The sequence below is a fragment of the Accipiter gentilis genome, chromosome 14 (assembly GCF_929443795.1).
Source record: "Accipiter gentilis chromosome 14, bAccGen1.1, whole genome shotgun sequence".
In the NCBI taxonomy this organism is placed as follows: domain Eukaryota; kingdom Metazoa; phylum Chordata; class Aves; order Accipitriformes; family Accipitridae; genus Astur; species Astur gentilis.
In genome coordinates, this window is record NC_064893.1 from 16,578,423 (window position 1) to 16,599,216 (window position 20,794).

The 20,794-nt window shown below is 50.3% G+C and overlaps 1 protein-coding gene across 3 annotated transcripts; it reads left to right on the plus strand.

Annotated features, from left to right (window-relative positions):
- Positions 1 to 201: 201 nt before the first annotated feature.
- Positions 202 to 20,618, plus strand: GGT7 (gamma-glutamyltransferase 7). 3 transcript variants are annotated; one of them, XM_049816243.1, is made up of 16 exons: positions 495 to 3,459; positions 3,631 to 3,752; positions 3,997 to 4,223; positions 5,663 to 5,814; positions 6,810 to 6,924; positions 7,463 to 7,530; positions 8,209 to 8,282; positions 8,751 to 8,944; positions 11,276 to 11,363; positions 12,113 to 12,240; positions 14,387 to 14,475; positions 15,243 to 15,395; positions 15,918 to 16,035; positions 16,760 to 16,897; positions 17,885 to 17,984; positions 19,476 to 20,618. In XM_049816243.1, the coding sequence occupies exons 1-16, from the start codon at positions 3,293 to 3,295 to the stop codon at positions 19,637 to 19,639; spliced, it is 2,097 nt and encodes a 698-aa protein (XP_049672200.1). In that variant the 5' UTR covers positions 495 to 3,292; the 3' UTR covers positions 19,640 to 20,618. The 3 variants fall into 3 exon arrangements, with proteins under 3 accessions (XP_049672201.1, XP_049672200.1, XP_049672202.1); XM_049816244.1 differs by lacking the exons at positions 495 to 3,459; positions 3,631 to 3,752 and adding an exon at positions 202 to 399; XM_049816245.1 differs by lacking the exons at positions 495 to 3,459; positions 3,631 to 3,752 and adding an exon at positions 3,779 to 3,882.
- Positions 20,619 to 20,794: the final 176 nt, after the last annotated feature.

Sequence of the window (20,794 nt, forward strand, 5' to 3'; positions counted from 1 at the left end):
GGGCCGTGGGGAAGCGCCCGGCACCGGGACAGGGCCCGCCGGCCAGGGTGGAGGATCCAGGCCAGCGCGTCACCCCTCTGCGGACCGCCCCGACCTCCACCGCCCGCCGCCGGCCGCTCCCCTCAGGGCCCCGCCGCGGGGAGGGGCCGCGAGGCCGCCGCGGCACGGCGCGGCGCGGCGCGGCCCGGCCCCTTCCGGCGGGGGCGGTGGCGGCGGCGATGGCGGTGCCGGCGGAGGCGGGGGGAGGCCGGCAGCGGACCCTGGCCGCCGGCTCGCCCGTGGACTACATGAGCATCACCAGCTTCCCGCGGCTGCCCGAGGAGGAGGCGGGCAGCGCGGCCGAGGGCGGCCTCCGCTCCCGGAAGGAGGAGGACGCGTTCCTGGGCGAGCAGGACACGGGTGAGGGGCGGCGGCCGAGCCCGCCCGCGTGCCCCCGGCCCCCGCCGACCCCCGGCCGGCCCTCCCCCCCCCCTTCGAGCCCTCGCTCCGCCCGCGGCCCCGAGCCCGCCCGCCGCCTCCAGCAGGCCGGCTTCGGGGGTCCCCTCAAACCGCAGCCCCCCGCTCGCCCTCCAAACCGCCTTCCCCGGCGCTGCCGGCCCTCGGCCGGGCAGAGGAGCTCCCTCTCCCTGGCCCCCAGGCAGAGAGCGGGGGGCTCGTCGGGCTCCCAGGTCCTCGTTTCCCTTGCGGGGACGTGGCGGGAGCCGCGGGCACGGGAGAGCGCCAGAGATAGCGGGGGTCTGGCACGGAGCTAGCGATCCCTCCTGCCAGGTGGGCGGCTGTAATAAAGTCGGGTGGTCCTGGATCCTTGTGAAAACCCTTTGCCTGATTTTAGTCGATTGCTTCCTTCTCGGTGGTTCAGAGAAACGATTTTTCTCCCCCATGTCATGTTCCTCCAAGCAACGTTGCCCTTCACCCCCGGGGCTGCTCCATAGCCTGCGGGCAGGTCTCTGCCCCATCGACCCTCAAACTCGGTTTGAGCAGGCCCCATGTCCCCTGTGTCCCCTGCCCTGTCCCGCTGTGACCACCGGGTGAAGTTCCCGTTGCCCGTTCTCATCCTGTGCCATCCCGCACTGTTGGGGCGAAGCCACCGCGTGCAGGTTTGCTGGAACAGCTCTTTGGAAAGCACAAGGCCTCTTGTCTCGCCGTGCAGATCACGAGCAGTGTTTGGTGCAGTTTTGGCTGTTCTGGCGCCCTGCCAGGCGCGGGGTCTCAGGCTCCCCAGGTGCCTGCATGTGGGGAGGCTGGAGGAGCTGCTGCTCTCCTGCCGTGTGGAAACTGGTGCTCATCTGACGCTGCATGTGTGTTGCAAAAGCCGGCTGTGCTTCTCCGTGCCACGTTATCTGCTGGACTGGCAGGGAGGGAACCCAGACCTTTGGTTTCTACCACCCAGAGATCTCATTAATAGGACAAGCCCCTGTTGTGCTGTCAGTGCTGGGGACAGACCCCCCCAAAGGACTCAACGGTCCCACGTTGCAGTGACTGCCAGAGCCTGCGAGCTGCTCCAGTCTCTGCTGTCCCCTCTGCAGTGGCTCCAGAGCTGGGGTGGCCCTGGTTCCCCAAAGCACTGGTTCCCCCGTGAAGCCACTTCTTCACAGCCCCCATGGAAGCCAAGTAGGGTTTGGTGGCTTCTCTTTCAAGTGTGGACATCGGTGGTGGGACGGGCACCTGTCTGTTGGCCTCACAGGCTGCTCCTTGCCCTCTGTGCTCCTGACTAACCTCTTCCAGCTGCTCCTGTCCCCAAACCAACCACGGCCCTGCTGTCCCCATGCAGCACCAGTGGTCACATAGACTAAGTGACTTGCCCAAAGCCATGTGGGATGTTTGTGGCAGAGAACAAAGGGACTTGTGCGTGGGTGGGAGAGGCCACCCTGGAGGGCCATGGCCTGTCCTTTCCCATGGTTGCTCCCTGAATATTCATGTCCCCATGTGTTGGGCTAGCATGTCACTAGTGCTACAGGAGCAGAGCAGAGAGACTGTGTCCTGGAGGGGTGCGCTTCTAAATCACTGCAGCATGAATGAGGTTAAATTCACCCTAAGGGGATTCCCCGGCTGCAGGGGGCTTACTTCTGGTTGCAGTATCACTGCAATTAAAACAAACTCCCTGCCTGGCCCCAGGAGAGCTGCACCCAACAGGTCTTTTTAACATCATCGCAAGGACAGGGCTGGCAGTACCCAGGGAAATGCTGCCTGCCAGAGCAGATGGAGAGGCACGGCAGGATGTTGGGGGATGCAGAGTTTCCTGCTCACTCCCTTTGATACTGAAAAGCTGGTTGAAGAAACTCTCTAAGACTTGTGTTGGAATTTTAGAAAGCAAGCATTCTTTATTGCAGTGCTGGATGCATGGGGGATAATTCCACCTAGTGTGCATGCCACAGCTTCAGCACAAACAGGTTATATGGAGTAACAATTACATATTAATCAGATTAGTATACATATACATAAAAATTATTGTAACTGATTATCATAGTACTGCCTACATCTGATCATGTGCAATGAAGAATTCATTTGAATCGAAGGGCTGCTTTTATGACCACTGACCTATTTGAGATTCTCTTGGCTGTCCTTGAAGTCCTTGTTCTTTGATCTTGAAGCTTAACGCAGTTTCAATCACATGTGGTCAGTTTCAATATTGTTCTCATCTAGTGTACAGGAACATCTAGTCATAAGAGCAAAGAGCTGCAAAACTTATGAGTAACTACCTCTACTAGTTAATTGCTTGGCTATACTTTTGCCTATTGTTTCAGTCATAGTGTTAGTATAAGATTTCTAATAATTTTTTACCAAATCTCACTTTTACAGTCATCTAGCAGCAAACCAGTTTTCACGGCTGATACAAAATATTAAAACCATCAGAATATTTAGACATACCATACAGAATGTATGGACATATGCTATTACCTTCTCCCTTACACCAAACCTGGGAAATGTCCCCTGTGTGGAGGGACAAGCTTCTCGTCTTTTCCACTCCGTGCTCCTCTTCTTTCCACTGTGGATGCATGGGGCACTGCAGCCCTTTCTGGCTCTTGGCAGCCCACCAAAAAATTCATTCAGGAGCCCTGGATGATGCCCTGAGCCGCTTGGTCCCATTCAGTGCCTGGCAGGGACGGGCATGTCCCCACGGCTGCACCAGCAGTTCCACGTGCCTGGTAGCACTTGTGCGCAGGCAGGGCACACTCAGCCAGCATCCTCCCCACCGCAAAGGCAGCAGCTGATGCAAGCAGAGATTCAAGGCATCTTTCAGAGCAAAAGAGAGACTTTTTCATCCTGCTGAGCATTGTTTGCTGTCTGGTGGATGCCCAGCAAAACCCTGCCCCATGGCATTTGCCATCTCAGAGCTGGGCGTTCGGCAAGTGGCTTTATTTCACAGTGGGCCTCATCAGCTGGAGGAAGCAAGAAATTAAAGCAGAGCCTTTCCTGCCATCAGAGCAGGTGGACATCCCAAGGCCCCCTGGTTTGCAGGTTTGCTTCTCTCTGCCCTCACTTTGCCATGCTTCCATAGAGGTATTTCCTGTGCCCAGGCCACACGTTTTGCTTTGCCTCTGTTTTGCCTAGGTGCTTTAGCTCAAGCATAGCTCCAAATAAGGCTGCTGGATTTTTATTTTTTTTGTATCTTAATTTCCTTTTCTTCAGTCCTGCTGCATTTCAGAGACCTGTTTGCAAGTTGGTGCTGTTAAGAACCCCTCCAAATGGAGCAGTAACTGTGGGCCCGTCGCTGAAGACTGATGAGTGGACTGAAATGGAGCAAAATTCAGGTTTTTTTACCCCTATTAACTCCAGCGAAGTCAGTTTGGAATAACTAGAGCTAAAGGAAGGGATCAGTAAAATGACCTAAAGCAGCATCTGAGCCAGAAAGTCTCTTGAGAGCTGGGAACAATAGGGAAGGTAATAGCCTTGCTGGAAGGGGCACGGTGTAATGTTAGCACTGGGTAAACACTGCAATAAGAGCCCCATGTTGCTCAATAACTAACACTTGTTTTCTCCCTGCTGCCCACAAAGACCCAGACTCCTTCCTGAAGTCTGCACGTCTCCAGCGCCTGCCCTCATCCTCATCAGAGATGGGAAGCCAGGACGTGTCTCCTCTCCAGGAGACCAGCAAGGACCCTTTTTCTGGAGACTGCAGCTGCCGGCAGGATGGGCTGACTGTCATCATCACCGCCTGTCTGACCTTTGCCACGGGGGTCACAGTGGCCCTGATCATGCAGATCTATTTTGGGGACCCTCAGGTAAGATGAAACAGCAGCTTTGAAGTCAGGCTTTGGCTCCAAAAATAGGAGAAGCTCCCTAACTTTCCTCCTTGCCAGCAGTTTACTGGGGTAAGTGCTGGTGGGCCCTGGCCAGTGTCAATGAGACCCTGGGTGCTGAGTCTCTCTCTGTGATTCCACCCCCAATTGTCTCAACACCTTTTTCCTGAAGCTGGGGGTTGTGCTTGGAGAGGTCATTTGGGCTCTTGGCGGTCAGCTGGGCTCTTGGCACCTGTCCTGTGGCCAGGGCATGGATGGCTGTGCCTGGCAGGTTTGGGGGTGTGGCCGGTGGGAAACAGGCAGCCCCACCGCTCTGTCTGCAGCTGTAGTTTGAGCCAGATGTGAATGCTTTCAGAAAGCAATCCTTAGTTAAGCAGTAGGCATCTTTCGTACATCTCCAATTGGAGAGAGTTTTATGGATCTGTATGCCCAGGCTTGCCTCTGGAAGGATCTGTCCAGGACCAAGCAGGAAAATAGCTGAAAACAGAGCTAAGCCTCCTGCTAATCTGTCCCACAAAGTAGTGCTGAATTGCAGAGCAAAGGCAGCATTGCCATGGGGTTATACTTTCCTGGAGAACATCTCCTGCCAAGTACTGCAGCCTGAGAAGGGCCAAGGGGCAGCCAGTAGTCACCATCATCTTCTCCATATGCTGCCCAGCAGGGCAGAGCTGCCTGCAAGTCCACATGAAAGAGATCTGAGGTTTTTTAATTTATTGCTCTGTCACTGGCATGCAAAACGCACCTGTTGGGAGTGGAGTGGCTTGGCCCTGTGGCTGACTGGGGTGCAGTGCCGGAGGGAGGCTGTGCAACGCAGCCCCTTTCGTGGCACTGCTGGAAGGGCCAGTCCTGCCCACCAGCCTGCTGTGGCCCTTCCATCTTCGCACTTCCCACGGCCACTCTGGCTCATGCTGAGATGCTGCAATTTGTACTATAGGGTTAAAATGAACTTTTTAAAACTTTTTGTGATTGCATTATCACTGCCACTGGCACCAGGGAAGGATGAGAACAAGCTGTGGTACTGGGAGGGATGCTGCATTCTTTGTAGCAATATTCCTGTTTCCAGTGACCACATTGGTGCAGTGCAGTGACAGCATGCTGTTGCCCATTGCTCTTGAGGATTAGTCCAACCCTGCTCTGGGGCTGTGGAGGACAGGGTGAGACGTGGCCCACCAGCTTAGCATGTCTAGTGTTGAAAGCAGCTAAGCTGATGGCCGTGGATACATGCAGAGATGCCACAGCTGCCCTGGTGCAGGGATGTGCCAAGGGACGTGTTACTCCCACCGGCATTTGGAGGCACCTGAAAATGCAGATCAGCCACAGCCTTGACACTGGCCTCAGGCTTCAGGTGCCAGAGAGCTGGGCGAAGATCTGGGCAGCCCCAGCACCCCTCCCTGGTCACAACCACTCTCCTCTTCTGGCAGATCTTCCACCGCGGTGCTGTGGTCACGGATGCTGCCCGCTGCACGGCGCTGGGCATAGAGGTGCTCAACAAGCAGGGCTCCTCAGTAGATGCGGCCATAGCCTCAGCCCTCTGTGCGGGAATCGTCAACCCACACACATCAGGGATTGGCGGGTAAGTGTTGATTACTCACCCTCTGCTGTTGTCTGCGGTTGTCCTCAGGCAGGTGGTTTCCCTACCAGCTGAGGCGTGCCTTCATGGTAGCCCGAGTCCCAGCACATGGTACCAGGTCTCTTAACATCAGGCAGTGAACGTGTCCACGTCTGCACAGGGACAGGGATCCTTCCTGTGCACCAACTTGACAGTGAGGGACAGAGACCCCCAGGGAGGGAAAAGCTGCGTCTGCCATAGTGGCTGCCAGAAAAATCCAAGCCTTAGGTTCAAGAGAGTTGAAAAAGTGACTACAGGTTGCCGAGCCCCTCTGCGAGCATGCCAAGAGCTTGCAACACCCTGGGCTCAGTCCCAGTGCTTTCAGAGATTGAGTGCTTCCCTCCATGAGCTCTGCTCCTGCTGCAACAGGAGGCTGAGGTCCGAGCCAGGCTCTGGGCAGCAGCCAGGGGAGGCACGGTGGTGAGGGGTGGCCTCCTCCCAGCCCTCATCCCCAGGGTGGCATCCACGTGAGCCTGGTGCTCTCGGCTCTGCAGGAGGTCTCAGGAGCGTTGCATAAATGACCGCCACCTGATAGCTTCTCCAGGCTGCGCCTCGGATTGCTGTTGTAAGCAAAAACCCTGTTCTGTTGCAAAACTGCTCAGATTAGAAAGAAAATTGCAGATATTCCCAGCCTGGCAGTGGAACACAACCAGTGGCCCTCTGGCCAGGCTGGCAGGGACTGATCCAGCCTTGCTGCAGGCTCAGCATGGGGGCTGCCTGCATCCCGCACTGACCCTGGCTCAGTTGTTCTGAACTGCTTTCTGGGAAAGGGCAGCAGCATTCCCCTGTGCCGCTGGCCAGCCCTGGGTTACTGCTGAAGCTGGTGACCTGCTAAGATGGCCCCGCCATGCTGGGCCTGGGCCTGGCCCCAGTGGCACCTGTGCTCTTCATTTTGGCTGTGTGGCAGCAGCTGTTGCAGGGACAGCCAGTGCTGTGGTGTGACCCCTGTCTCGCTGCAGGGGTGGGGTGATGCTGGTCCACGACATTCGGAAGAACAGGAGCTGGGTGATCGACTTCCGCGAGGTGGCTCCCCTGGGCATCCCACTGGAGGGGGACCTGCAAAAGGACACCAAGGTGAGGACCAGTGTCCCATGGCCGACCCCTCCAGGGCTGTAGCAGGCTGATGTCACCAGCTCTCCTCTTGCCACAACTTTCGGGCTGAGGGGGAGATGCCCAGGGAAGCGACAGGAGGCCTCTCCCACCATGGGAGATCCTGGCCCCTACAGACATGCAGAGTCCAGGGAAAATACTTCTTTGGCAGGCCCAAAATACCTGGAGCCTGCAGGGCTTGGGGAGTAGAGGCATGTCCCTCTGGCAGTGGGGAGCTGGGAGAACAGGAGTCCCAGGAAGGAGCAGAATCCCATGTCGTTCTGCTGAGTTATTTCTCCTGACCAGACTGGGTTGAGACCAGGATTGAATTTGCCTCTTTCCTTCCAAAAACTTGCTCCCTAATTTAGTGTGTTGCTACAGACCTCCTCCCCTCTCCTAAAGACCATGCAGACATTTCCCATGTAAACAGGACTTGCATCTCCTTGACTTGCAACTGGGGACCATGTCCCATGACCTCATGGGAAGGACACTACTCTTCCTTTTTGTCCTTCCTATTTTACAGCCAGGTCTGCTCGTGGGCGTACCAGGCATGATACAAGGAATGCACCAAGCGCACGAGTTACACGGGAGGTAAGACTTGAGGCTGGCACAGGCAGGCTGTCCTCATTCCACACAGGCTGTGCCCTAGGGTCCCTGAGGGGGAGCTGGGAGCACACGAGCCCTCGCCATCAGACCCCGTTCTCAGCCACCAGTCACAACCCATCAGCTAAGGTGTATTTGGAGGCTTGTGTTGACAAATATGCTCATTTTGTGGTACTTCATATAACAAAAGAAAAAATTCAGCTTGGTCAGGTTTTCTGCAAAGCAAAATTTTGGCTAACGAGACAGACAATAAATGTTTTCTTAGAAATAGGCACAGAACATTTTCATGCATGTCTGTGTATTTTCATTCTCTCTTTAGCTAGAACCTAAGAAGTGTGGCTCCCCTTGATGCCCTGTTGGGACAGGGAGGGAGGGATCTGAATGACTTGTTCAGGGCTGGAGCCTGGCTTAAGATTTTGCTCCAGAGATGCCCCCTCCCCTGTCTTTGCACTGACGTTCCTCTCTGATGCACATCGTGGAGCACTGAGTTGATCCTGCTAAAAAGAAACAACCCACTGAAAGCTCCTTTTGGCCACTGCTGGCCACACAGCCTGGTCTTTCAGGAGCCCCCTGACTGCAGAGCTGAGCCCTGTGCTTGCTTCCCACCACCCTGCCCTGCTGCACCCCTCCAAGGCACATTTCTCCTTGTCCTTTCTCCTTTGGCAGACTCCCATGGTCCAAGCTGCTGGGCCTCGCGGCCGGTGTTGCCCACGATGGGTTTAATGTCACATACGATTTGGGTGAGTACCTGATGGGGACCCAAGGGTGGCTGCTCAGCACGGAGCACACTGGCCACTGTGCTTGGGTGCGAGGCAGCTGGGGATGTAGACGGTTATTCATGGGAGATTAAGGCTCTTTGCACCTGGAGATGGATGGTGTTGGGAGCTGAGCAACACGTGAGCCATGGTCCAGCAAGGGGAGAGTGTGGTGGCAGCAAAACTGGAGCCCTTTCCCAGGGCTGGTCAGGGACGGGTCAGAGCAGCCCACACTGGGCAGCAGCCCAGGGCCAGCCAGGGAAGGGCACTGGGGTTTCTCTGGGTTTCCTTCCCAGCTCTAATGGATGCATGATCCAGCCTCCCTCTAGTTTTGAAATAGGGCAAGAGGCAGCAGCAATTCTCCAACATCCCCATCAGGTGCAGTGACTCCAGGTCCCCTGCGCGTTCCTGCACCCTGGCTTTTCTGGATGTCCTTCCCCTTCTTGCCCGCAGCCAAAGCCGTAAGTGAACTGAAGGACCTGAACTACTCTGACAAATTTCGGGAGATCTTCCTGCCGGATGGCCAGCCCTTGGTGCCTGGCATGTTTGTCAGGCGCCTGGACCTCGCAGCTGTCCTGGAGCTGGTGGGGGCAGAAGGGGTGTCAGCTTTCTACAGTGGAAATTTGACCCAAGAGATAATCTCTGAGGTGAGCCATGTCTGTCCTTGTGTCTGCCCCAGACCACACAGCACAGCCTGGGCTGGGGGTGCCACCTGCCATGTCATCTGCTGAAGGTGACAGCCTGGAGATAAGCCATAGCCAAGTGTCAGCACAATGATGGGGACAAATGCATGGAGCCTCTTTCTTTCCTGTCCCTGTCACTGCAGTGGTGTAAGTGGCACGCGGGTCACATCCACAGCCTACGGAAGCAAAACCTCCATTTTGTCTATAACCAGGACAGACTGTTTTTTCTAAGGAAAAAAATCTTAATTTCAAGCCCCGCTCTGGGCTGTGTTAATATTAGTGGCAACCCCCTTTTCCCCATAAGGAGAGGTATCCTGCTGTTGAGAAGCAAATTTTTCTTGTTAATGGGACTGTAAGATATAGACTCCAGGAAAATGGTTTAAAAATAAAACTGTGAGCCTTGGGAGCAGAAGATCAGACAGGCTTGGTCCCTCTTAGGGTTGCCCTAGTTTAACTCCTATTGTTAGAGGTTTTCTGGAAAAAATAGCATCAACAAACAAAGTAATTATTCTGGTAGAAAAAAACCAACAACAAACAACTTTTATACCTGGGTAGCTGCAATCAAGGTGGTTGGTGACATCATTTTTCCCTACCACCTTGGTTCAAGTGATGCACCTTCAACATGTTGTCAGTAACTGGGAAGGGGTTCATTCAGCTCAAGCCTTAGATATTTGTGAGCTCTGTGTTTGGAAATCTCCTAAGGTTCACCTGGACCACAGCAGAGGTGGAGAACGAGGAACAGGAAAAGTCCCAAGCTTGTGGTGCATCTCCGCAGCTAAACCCTGCTTTATCACCCCATTCCCCAGACCTGAGGGCTGCTGCAGGGACGCACAAACTCTCTATGGAGGAGCAAGGCCCAGGGTTGCAACACCAAAGACCCTGGCAAGCTCTGGGATCAAGTGCGCAATTCCAGCTTTAGTTGCAGAGCAGAGCAAAGTGCTGGCTTCCCACAGTGCTTATTGTTCCAGCAAAGGGAGGGCATCAACATGGTGAAAGCAAGTAAAGCTCCAAAACACCCTACCCTTTGTTTCTATCTTGTGGCAGGAAGGCACGGGTGCAAAAAAGTGCTCTCTGGGGAATTTGAGATGGTGTCTGCAGTGTGTGGCTGGCCAGGGCTTCTCCCCTTTCTGTGCCATCAGGCTCCTCCTGCCCCACTCCCCACTGCTTTGCCCAGGCTTTCCGCTGGCTGAGCTCCAGGGAGCCAGCTCCTGGCACAGGCACCTGCCTGCTCATCTCAGCTGTTGGGTTCAGCCTGGCCTGTTATCTGGGACTGCTTTGGGAAAGAGGCAGGGATCCCCTGTAGGGAATACATCTTCTTTTGCAGCTTTGGGGTGGTTTGACATGCTGCCCCCCCCCAGCGTGTCCTGCATTAGCTTTCCTGCTCCAGTCATTCATCCATTTCTGCCACAGAAGGAGTTTTCTTGACAAGTTAGCTGGCTAGTTTAGAAATCAGAGCATGCACAGGTTATTTGTTCTTGCGCATTTTTGAATGGAAATCCAGAGGACTCATAGCAGCTACTCACCCCAGCAGAACCTCTCACCAGGTTGTGTCGCTTCTCCTAGGTCGTGAAAGAGTTGGCCCATGAGCACAGTAGCACCTGTATGCTTACTGAGAGTATTACCCACTTCAGGAGATCTTAAGATCAGCGGAATGCAGATGTGATGGTCCTACCTCATCTCCATCATGACTCAACCACAGAAGACCTGCAGTGAAGGGAATTACCCATCTTTACCGTGTTCATGAAAATTACCAAGCCCAGTAAATTGTACCTCTGGGAGAGTCTTACAGAAAGACCAAGGGTACAGCAGACCCACTATCACCTGAAATAATTAAAAATAAGTTGGGAATTGTATGCTCAAGATTTCTAGTGATGACGACCTGCTATACCCAGGTTCCTTCTCTCCCAGATCCATATAGATCTTTTATCCTGGCAGTATTCAAATGCTTCATAACCTTTAACATACTCATGCTTGCCACCCAGGGGAGAGAAGGCTGTGAGTCAGTGCCAGTCCTCATTGTCACAGGTAGGCAGAACATCTACAAAGCACCCATGGGGTAGGTGAGCTTTTGGAGGTGAGCTGCAGAGCCTTCCAGCAGTGGTGATTGGTGAGCCAGGCCACCAAGGCCATGAAAGCACAGATTTTCAGGGTATGCTGAGGAACCTGGCACTTGGCTTGGGAATCTCAGTGGTATTTGTTTGACAGCATGGTGTATGTTCACCTGGGTAAGCTCGAGGAACACAGAAAGCCTTGACCCAGCTTTCTCAGTGTGCGCTGCTTTGCTCTCCTACACAGGTCCACAACTATGGAGGAGTCTTGGTGGAGGAAGACTTCAGCAATTACAGTGTCACAGTGGAGAATCCCATCCACACAGTCTATCAAGGTAAATGCCTGACCCATTGCCATGCAACTCTAGTTAAAAGTTTGCTTCACCTGGCAAGGGGTGGCGACAGTATTTAACAAGAGTTGAAGTCACAGCTGTGCTGAGGCACCTGCAGAAAAGCCCTCCAGGGTGTTTCCTGCTATTGCCTGCTGACACTGATGCATCCTAGGCAGTTAAGGAAGTTTTCAGCACTTCGAAATGGGCCTGTTTTTTCCTTGGTAGTGACCAATGGTATTTTGATAGTGTTAAAGTGTAAAGATGCAATATGATAACATATTGATGCAATGTCTGGATAGAAGCTGGACCATAGGCTAGCACCTACGTCAGAAGACAGTTCCCAAAGTTGATCTACAACGGAGAAAAACATACTTTATGCAAAAAGTTTCTAAAATGTCATTCTTTTCTAGGAATCCCTGTGTTTACTCTCCATACAGCTGTAATGTTGCAAACCCATTTTATCTCCGTTTTTCCATACTGCAGTCCAGAAACCAACCAGCCAACCAAAAAGAACTGAATTTCAGATGTAAAAAAAGCATCCCTATTTGGGCTTCCTTCATCCATCATAGAGAAACAGAAAGATAGAACAGGAATGTTTGGGGAAATCCTTTTCAAATCATGTTGCTTTCCATTATTTCCCCTCAAATCTGGAAAGGTTTCCCTGTCTTCAAGGACACTAGCTTATGGGAAAGTGTTATAACTGGACAGTATCTGACAAAAGCAGCTTCATTCCTCCCTTCTTTCCTTCACAGGTCATCTTGTTTTCAGTCCCCCACCTCCACATGTAGGTCCTGCACTGATCACAGCACTGAACATCCTTGAGGGCTTTAACATCACAAGTCAAGTATCCAGGGGGAATATCTTGCACTGGATGGCAGAGGTGAGAAGAGGTTCAACATTTGCTGAATTCCTTGTGCTGCTAGAGAATACTTTATTTGTTGCTTGGTTGTACAAAAATATTTGTAGGTAATTCCCAGAGGAGAATGAGGGAATAGACTGCTAAGGTGTAAATCTGAGCTGTTCTGCTGCCTCGGGTGGGTGCAGGTGCTGGAGCATCCTGCTCAGCTGAGCTCTTTCTTCCTTAGGCAGAGCTTTGTCAGAAGAACAAACTGTGGCTTTTGCCCATTTCTTGTACACCATCGTCTCTTCAGAATGACCTCACAGCAGGGTTGTCCCATCTCTTTCCTCTACCTCTTATGCTCCAGTGGCCCTGGTCATACCAGAAAACCAGAGCTCTGCTAGGGCACTGCAAGGAGAGTAGCAATCTGATGCTGCAAGCAAAAACCTGTACGTGGCAATGACAAGGAAAACTGACCCAACACTATATTTTTTCAAAATCCTTACATTTTACCCCACCTCATGATCTCAGTGGTCTAGATCATGATTTTTCTAGTATTTAGGGCTGTCAGCCGTACCAAAACATTGCAGCTTCCCAGGAAGTCAAGCAAGTGCTCTGTTTCGTGCCCTGCAAGGAGTCTTACGTTCTTAGATGCTTAACAGATTGACAGCTGGGTTTTATGAGTTGGGAATTTTAAGCAAGGATGTAACCACATCCTTGTAGCAGACAGGACAGTGGGTGCTTGGAAGTTATTGCCTCTCAGCAAAAATGCAACAGCTGGAAGTGTTACATGCTGCTAGGCCTGTGCAGAGGCAGAGGAGGTTGACTCACCTAAATTATTTTTGAGCTCTCTTCAGGAAGCTTTGGATGAATCTGTTTGCTCTGCATTTGCACCAGGCCAAGAGTTTCACCCATTGGTTATCATGTCCCAGCTGAAGAACAGCAACCTCCAGATAAAGAGCAGTCACTTCAGAAGATGTGTAACCCTGATCTTGGGATCTTACTTGGGATCACACGGCTGAACACATGGCTGAGATTCAGTGCTAAGTCAGCACCAGATAGTCCAGCCCTGGGACAGCCATGACCAAGATGACCTTAACCTGTGCCTGTGGGGTGGATATGGTCTGCTTGTTTCAGTGGAGCTCTTCCTTGGCCACCAAGCCTCTCGTACCTCCTTTGTATGGTATGGTGGTCAGGAGACTGTTTCATGGAAATGCCACCTTCTCCAGAAGTTAATCATGTTCTACGCTGTACATCAGAAGATAAATGATGATGCTTCAGGAGAAGTTGTTGATGCGTGGCACATATCAAAATAGAAGTCACATCTAGCTATCTACCTGCGGCGTAATGTACTGTCTTGAATCTTGAATGAAAATGGGATGATCTGCAAGCTGAAAGTCTAGTGCATTTCTGCTAGGCCCAAACTGGCTTGATTGAAGAGCACATTTCTCCTTGTGGTTGTCCCCTGGCTATGCACTGTAACACCAGGGCTGGATAAACTGTCTTTTGAAATTTCATCTTCCCATTTTTGATGGACTGGCTTAGGCAGGATTCTGCATGTATGAGAAAGCAGATGCCTTCCCCTTTTTATACCGTCATTCCCTTAAGTGTGCTGGGACTAACGCTTTCTGTTCAAACACTTCGGACGACTTATAACTAAGAACATGGGTAGCAGCTGGTGAGCAGAATAGCTCATTTCTGCTCAGCAGTAGTGCTGCACCAGTGGAGCTGCCATCCAGAGGCAAAGGCAAGCCCAGGACCCACTGTCCCACTGGGATTCAGTGTGATCTCTGCTGTTGTGGTGACCACTCAGGAATGGAAATAGAAAGTAAGTGGCGTCCTGGTGACCCTGTCTGCCAGCTGGCAATGCAGCTGAACCACTGAGCTGGGCTGAGCCAGCTGGTCAGCTCCTGCCAGGCATGTTCCACCTTGTACAAACACTGCTGGATACGCTGGGCTCCCACAGCACACAGTTTGCCATGCCAAACTGATGCCTTTTGGTCCCCATACTCGTGTGGCAGCCCTTTGCACTGAGGTATTCCCAGGACCGGGCTTTTAGACATTTTTCTTCATAGGCTTCAGCCAACATGCCAGGAGACCAGATACCTCTTCCTGTTTGGAGTATCAAAAGTTGTATTTCCAGGGCCACTTAAATGTTTTTCTTTCTTTCTTTGTGTGTTCAATTCAGACATTAAAAATAGCCCTGAGTCTAGCTAGCAACCTGGGAGACCCATCTGATGATGTGTCCGTCACTCACGCTGCAGAAGACATGGTGAGGTAGGTCTGAGGCTGACAGGCACAGTGACAGTTGCAAGATATGTGGTTTGAATATCATTCCTGGATTTGCTCTTTTCAGTGCACAGGGGAAACTGAGGTTATTCTCCTGTTTTACTGAGGAAAGGTCAGTCCTTGGGTGTCCTCCTAGGGCTCACTCTTCAACAAGAATCACAGCTGACAGCATGGGGCTCTGGGGAAGGGTCATGGAATGTCCTCACACAGAGGTTTCCTGGAGCCAGCTTGATCTTGAGGGTTCCTCCCACTTTCTCACCTCTCTAAATATTCCTTCTCAGCAGGTCGGACAAACAGCCATCCACATGACCATGACCACACATGCAGTTTCTGGCTCTCCCTTCCCCACCGTGGGGCTCGGGTGCCTTTGCAGTACACCCAGACGCGTGGGAGAGGCTAGGCCTGGGGTTTCAGCCCAGCCTCCTACCTCAGAGCCAGGTCCAGCCATTGTTGGTGGCCAGAGCAGGACCTGACTTGCCAGTCCTGGAGGACTGGCATTCAGCCGGGTGGTGCCAGCCCCTGTCCATTGGGGGTGAGTTTACCACTGTAGACAGAGCCCGGGAGGTCCACAGTGTTGTCTCTCTGTGTGGACTGAGCCATCTTGTCTCCTTCCATCGGGTGAACCAAAGGAGCTGCCTGTCCTCAGTGTCAGCCCCCTCAGGGAGACACCACCAGTAGCTGTGTTAGATGTACCTCCACAGAGAGACCAAGAGGCTCATGGCTTGCTTTCCTCTTTCCCTCCCTCATTGCTGAAGTAAATCAGAAGCTAATTCCCTGCGCCAGCTGATTAATGACTCCCAGTCCTTCTCGTCTGATCTCCGCCTGCCTCACTTCTCCGTGGAGAGTGGACCTGCTGCTAGCCAGGTGCTTGTCATGGGGCCCGATGACTTCATTGTTGCTGTTGTAAGGTAAAGGATTTACTTCTTCCCTCCATAATGTACTCAGAGGGTGGGAGCAGGGAGAAGAAAACAGGTTCAACATGACAGGATGGGACCAGACCTGGAGCAGCTGGGCTGCTCTGTCCCAGTTAGTCCTGCAACAGAAGAAATAGTGAAGATGGGGTGGAGATGTGTGAGCTGGTGCTGCTCTGCCCTGTGCAATCCCACAGCCCTCTCATAGTGAAACATGTCTGGACTGGCCTGAATTTGCTCCCTGGATGGCCAAATTTAAGGACTGATGGGGGCATGGAGACAGGTCCATCAACCTAGAGGGGAATCCTTAAACACAGGGAGGGACAGAGCTGCCATCGCCCACATGGTTTCTGCTCCTAAGTATGTGGAGACTTTCACTCCTCACATCTAACCAGCACTAAAGAACTACCGAAGAGTCTATCAAGCCAGGATGGGACAGAAAATTGGAGCCCTGAAAGCCTCGAGGTGTACAGAAATCTCTGGGAGGATTTTTATGAGATTTCTTCATGTTTCTTTCAGTTCTTTGAATCATCCCTTTGGCAGTGGAATAATAACACCCTCTGGAGTCCTCCTGAACAGCCAGATGTTGGACTTCTCCTGGCAAAATAAAACAATGAACCATTCTATTCCCAGGCCGGTAATGAATGACATGACAAATTCTTTATTTGAGCTGTCTGTACCATTTTTCTCAATTTTATTCTCATCTCCACAACAGGGAGGCTATTTAATGCCTTATTAATAATTGAGAGACAATAGTCTGTAGAAAGCTCCTATTTTTTCATTATATGAGCCACTGAAACAGAGTAAACAGAAGGTTTCATGTGTATCAGTTATCATTATAATGCAGTTTTATCAAATGATGCTGTACATCTCAGCTACCTATTTTCCCTGCAGTCCAGATGCACTTTAAAGCAACCATCCTTTTCTGTGGACTTGAATTAAGGACTCTCTTTATGAATTGCTGCTCTGCAGGTTTAAAAGTAACAGATAGCAGAAAAAAAATCTTCAGGTCTTGGAAAGAAACAATTGCAGACCAGTATTGGTGGCTTCCAGCGCTGCCTTGTTGTTTCTTCTTGCCGTGTATTGAAAAACCATCCCACTTTGCTGGGTTGGTACTTTAGAAGTGGGTGAATGGGTCTGTGTACCTTCTGTAAAAGAGAGCGATGGTGTGAAATGGGACAGATCCTGTTAACACCAGAGACCATTATCATAGCAGTGAGGATGTCAGCCTTGTAAAACTACACAAGTGCAATTGTTGGCTGAAGCATGAAGAGTAAGAAGTTAATCTGCACAACTTGAGCACTAGCAAAGCTTTAGTCGGCTTGCTGAAATTTTTTGGTCTGTCTTTTCTTCAACTGCAGCAAAATCTCATTCAGCCTCGGAAACGACCCCTGTCTTTCCTGTTACCCACCATCGTGAGACCATCTGAGGGGATGTGCGGGACGTACCTATGTCTGGGAGCTAACAATGGGGACAAAGCCTTGAGCAGCATCATTCAGGTCAGTGCTGCGTCTGGGCACCTGTCCTCTCAGAGCAGCTGTTGAGCTCAACACTGAATAGGGTCCCTTCCTGTAGTACAGGCTTTCCCTTCTTTATGTCCCAGGCTCTGTTGAAACTGGTGGCCACAGGATTACCAGTTCATTCTTTAATGTCACCAGTTCCACATATTTGGTTTTTCAAATCTCTAAAAGCTACCAGTTTACTTCTCTTGCACCTTTCCTGGTGGCACCACTCATAATTGTAGAGGAAAAGCATCTTGGCAAAATCTATAATGGTTTTGTGTCATTCTAATACCTGTTAAAAGCTTATTTTAAGGATCATTAGGAAAAAAAAGGAGCATTTTGTATTCAGAGAATTGCAGGAGACTGGCAGCCCTTTAGACCTTTTCCCCATGAAAAGCTCCTTTTAGTGCATTCCCGACTGAATTGCTCAGAACTTGCTATAAATTGCGCAGCTCCTCCTAATTTATGATTTGTAATGAGGTGAAGTACTTGCCAATAGCTTGAGTGCATGCACAACAGCAATGGATTGCTAAAAAGAAAGGCACAACAAGAATGGCTCCCATTTTCCTTACCTTTTGGAAGGCATTATTCAGAGCAGAACTAAAGCCAACCATTGCTTCCTAATGCTTTGTTTGGAGAAGTCACGTCCTGAGCTTTTGGCTGTAACTAACAAGTATTTAGAGGTTCCATCACATTCCAGACACACAACTCTCCTAATTTAGCAGGAACTATGTGACAAAAAGCCCATGCAATCCTGAAAAGGTACCACTTTTCCACCAACAATATACAGGCCGTATTTCAAGGGCCTCTTTGTATGTGCAAAACCATGCATTAGTTCATGCAGTTTGGTAAATGGTTCAAAATGTTCTTTGCCTGCTGCATCTGCAGATGTTGGAGCCACCAATTAGGGGGATGCTCGGGAAGTTGGCTTCTCCTATTCTCATTACTTGTTTTTATTATTGAGGATCTTTTATTCTTTTGCAGGTTTTGGTAAATGTTTTAACATTTAACAAGAATCTGAGTGAAAGTTTGTCACTTGGTCGACTTCACCCACAGCTTCAATCTAACATCTTGCAGGTTGACAGTGAGTATGGACACTGGGTGTGGTGCAGCCTACAAATCTAGCGTGTTTAGAAAAGGAGCAGGATTTTCTTAGCACACTGCTGTGGAAGTGTGACAGCCCAGCACACAGCTCACTGTATTCTAGGGTCCTCAGTGGGTGCAGAGGGTTTTGGGGAAGACAGGAAGCAGCAACCTAGCTTCTTCAAAGCTTGGAGCCCTTACTGAGCCATGCCCTCTCCCTCTTGTCTTGGGAATACTCCCTGGCCCCTCCAACACCACCTGTCCAAACTCCTTCAGGTGCTTCTCCCCAACGCTCCCTCTGTCCCAGCTCACCTCCTGGTAGCAGCCTTGTCCTGTGCTTAAAACCTTTTGCAATCTGATGCCACTGAAGATATCCAAATAAACAAGACTGCAACCACAACTTCACCCAGACAGGTCCTGAATGCTAGCAGATCTTCCTACACTTTATTACCACTGCCATAAATGATATTCTTTCACTTTGCAGTCCATGTCCCTTAACTCCACCAGCTGGGGAGAAGACAAGGCTTATGGCAAGGCTTGTAGCTTGACAGTACTGGAAATGCAGCATCAATGCTGACACTCTGCAGACTGTACTGCCAGCTCTTGTCCTTGTTATTACAAGTCTTTGTGTATCTGTTGTTTTTCACAAAGTCCCATACCTTACCAGAGTGAAACATAAGTGAGATTTGGTTCTTATTTCACACAAAATAGCCAAAGTTTCTAGGCCTTCTCATTTCAGAGGAAAATCTAAAATTGTCTGGTGAGTGTGACCTGCAGACTTGGAAACTATAATTAATTGAACCAAATCCAAAACTTCAGAAGGTCCTAATTTGTGGGTTTGGACATTTGGCATCAACAAGATACATGTTAAGACACATCTGCAATGTATATAGCTTAAATAACTGTGGGATTTCTGTGTGCCTGCTCAGTTTGTCCAGTTGCATTCCCAGCTTTGTATCCTCAGGCACTTCTATTCAGGCAGAAATTACAAAACATCAAACAAACAAAATAAAAGCAGAAGAGCAAGGAACCTAAGGTAGATGGCTGGAAGATTAAGAAATACATGAAGGGGGAAGTTGGAAGGCTTATCACAAAGTTTGTCATTTGGCAACTTGTTTTACTATCATTTGTTTTGAGCTGCCTTACATCTTATTTTGACTAATAACTGTTAATACTATTATTTTTAATTAAGCTCTTAAGAGCAGGGACTGCCTTGTGTACTGTAAGAAGAATAACTACAATAGGTGCCAGATCCTTTCATTTCCCCCACCGCACAGAGCACTGCCCATCTCTGAACAGCCTTTGCTGCTGTGAGCTGAGAGAGTAAGTCCTGGTCCTCCTCGACCGCTTGGCTCTCCCTAGCTGGGATGCCTTCTGAAGAGGCTGCAGGCAGTTTTCTTCACACTGCAGATCCCAAAAGGGTTAGAATAGAGGTTTGCGTCAAAGGCAACACTGGTTTCAGTTACAAATTCCTCTTTCAAAATCCATGCAGGTGAGTTTCCTGAAGAAGATATTGAATTTCTTGTAGCCAGGGGCCATCAAGTGGATAAAGTCAACGTGGTCTCCCTAGTTCATGGGGCCAGAAGAACCAACAGTTTCATCATTGGCCTGAAGGACCCCAGGAGTGTGGATGCTGCCGGAGCCACAGTATTGTAGCACCTCCCAGATGACATGTTCACTGAACAAGGCTTAGACAAATCAACCCAAGTGATGTGCATGTTCTGAAATGGCCCCTTCTCCATCCCCAGGGTGGTAGCCCTGCATACACACTGCTGAGTAGACTTTCTGCATTCCCCACCCAGGATGACACCAGAGGGGTTAGCTGCACCAACATACAGCTCTCTGTTTTTTCAGTTTATTTTATTTTTAAATTATTTGAATTGCAAGCAGCTCAGTCCTTGTTATAGGAATGCAGGGAGCACGCTTTTCTTTTGGCAGAGTATTGCTAATAATTCAGTCTTTTCAAAAGCCCAATTCTAGCCAGCATCTTCATTTTAGTGAGCAGGAACATTAGCAAAGGAAAAAACAGCTGCTGATGATACTGTCATCTTCATATCCCTGTCTTTCCCAAGTTCATTCTTTGCCTCTTGTGTAAACCAATAATTAATACAGCCTAATGTAGTGTTTATAGGTGCCTGTAGCTGGAATATCAGGGAGTCCTTTAATACTCTGTATGGGCCAGCTGATTTTTACTGGCATGCAGCCTCCTGTGTTAGTTCCTTTTCTCACATCACTACATATCTTGAATTTCAGGAGTAAGCATTTTGAATCAAGTTACTGTGCAGACTCACTGGCAGTCTGATTTTGTAACTGGAGCAATGGTTTTCAACTTCTAACAACTTGTGGATCCCCCAATAGTTTTCTTACAGAGGTTCAGCCTCTTCCATGGTGAATTTAAGCTTAGTGGTAGTGGGCTTAATTTTTTTAGATGCCTTTTGGGGATATCTTAGCAGTACTCCACAAACTTGTAAAAATCCACACAAACCATGGACCGAAAACCACATGGAGAGTGTTTAGGTAGGCTCAGGGTTTTCCTTACACTGCCTTATCTCAGTCTGCTCTGAAAGCCTGAATCATGTAATCCCTACATAGAGGCTTGGGATATTCTGCTTAATAAAGTCATGCCTGTACTTCAGCTCTATATTTTAATACTGGCGGCTCTATTGCAAAAGATGAAGAGAGTGAGAGAAAAGGTAGAAACCAAACCAAACACTACTGAGATAATTTTCTGTCTGCAGCATGTAGTGCAAAATATAAGAATACTTCTTCATTTCTTGTCTGAAATAGACTAGAGGAAATAATACCACATCC

Excerpts from the sequence above, each read along its gene's own strand:
- GGT7 (XM_049816243.1), top strand. The coding sequence starts at position 3,293 with ATGCCCAGCAAAACCCTGCCCCATGGCATTTGCCATCTCAGAGCTGGG. Across the intron at positions 14,476-15,242 it reads GCTGCAGAAGACATGGTGAG|TAAATCAGAAGCTAATTCCC; the intron begins GTAGGTCTGAGG and ends TCATTGCTGAAG. Across the intron at positions 15,396-15,917 it reads TTCATTGTTGCTGTTGTAAG|TTCTTTGAATCATCCCTTTG; the intron begins GTAAAGGATTTA and ends TGTTTCTTTCAG.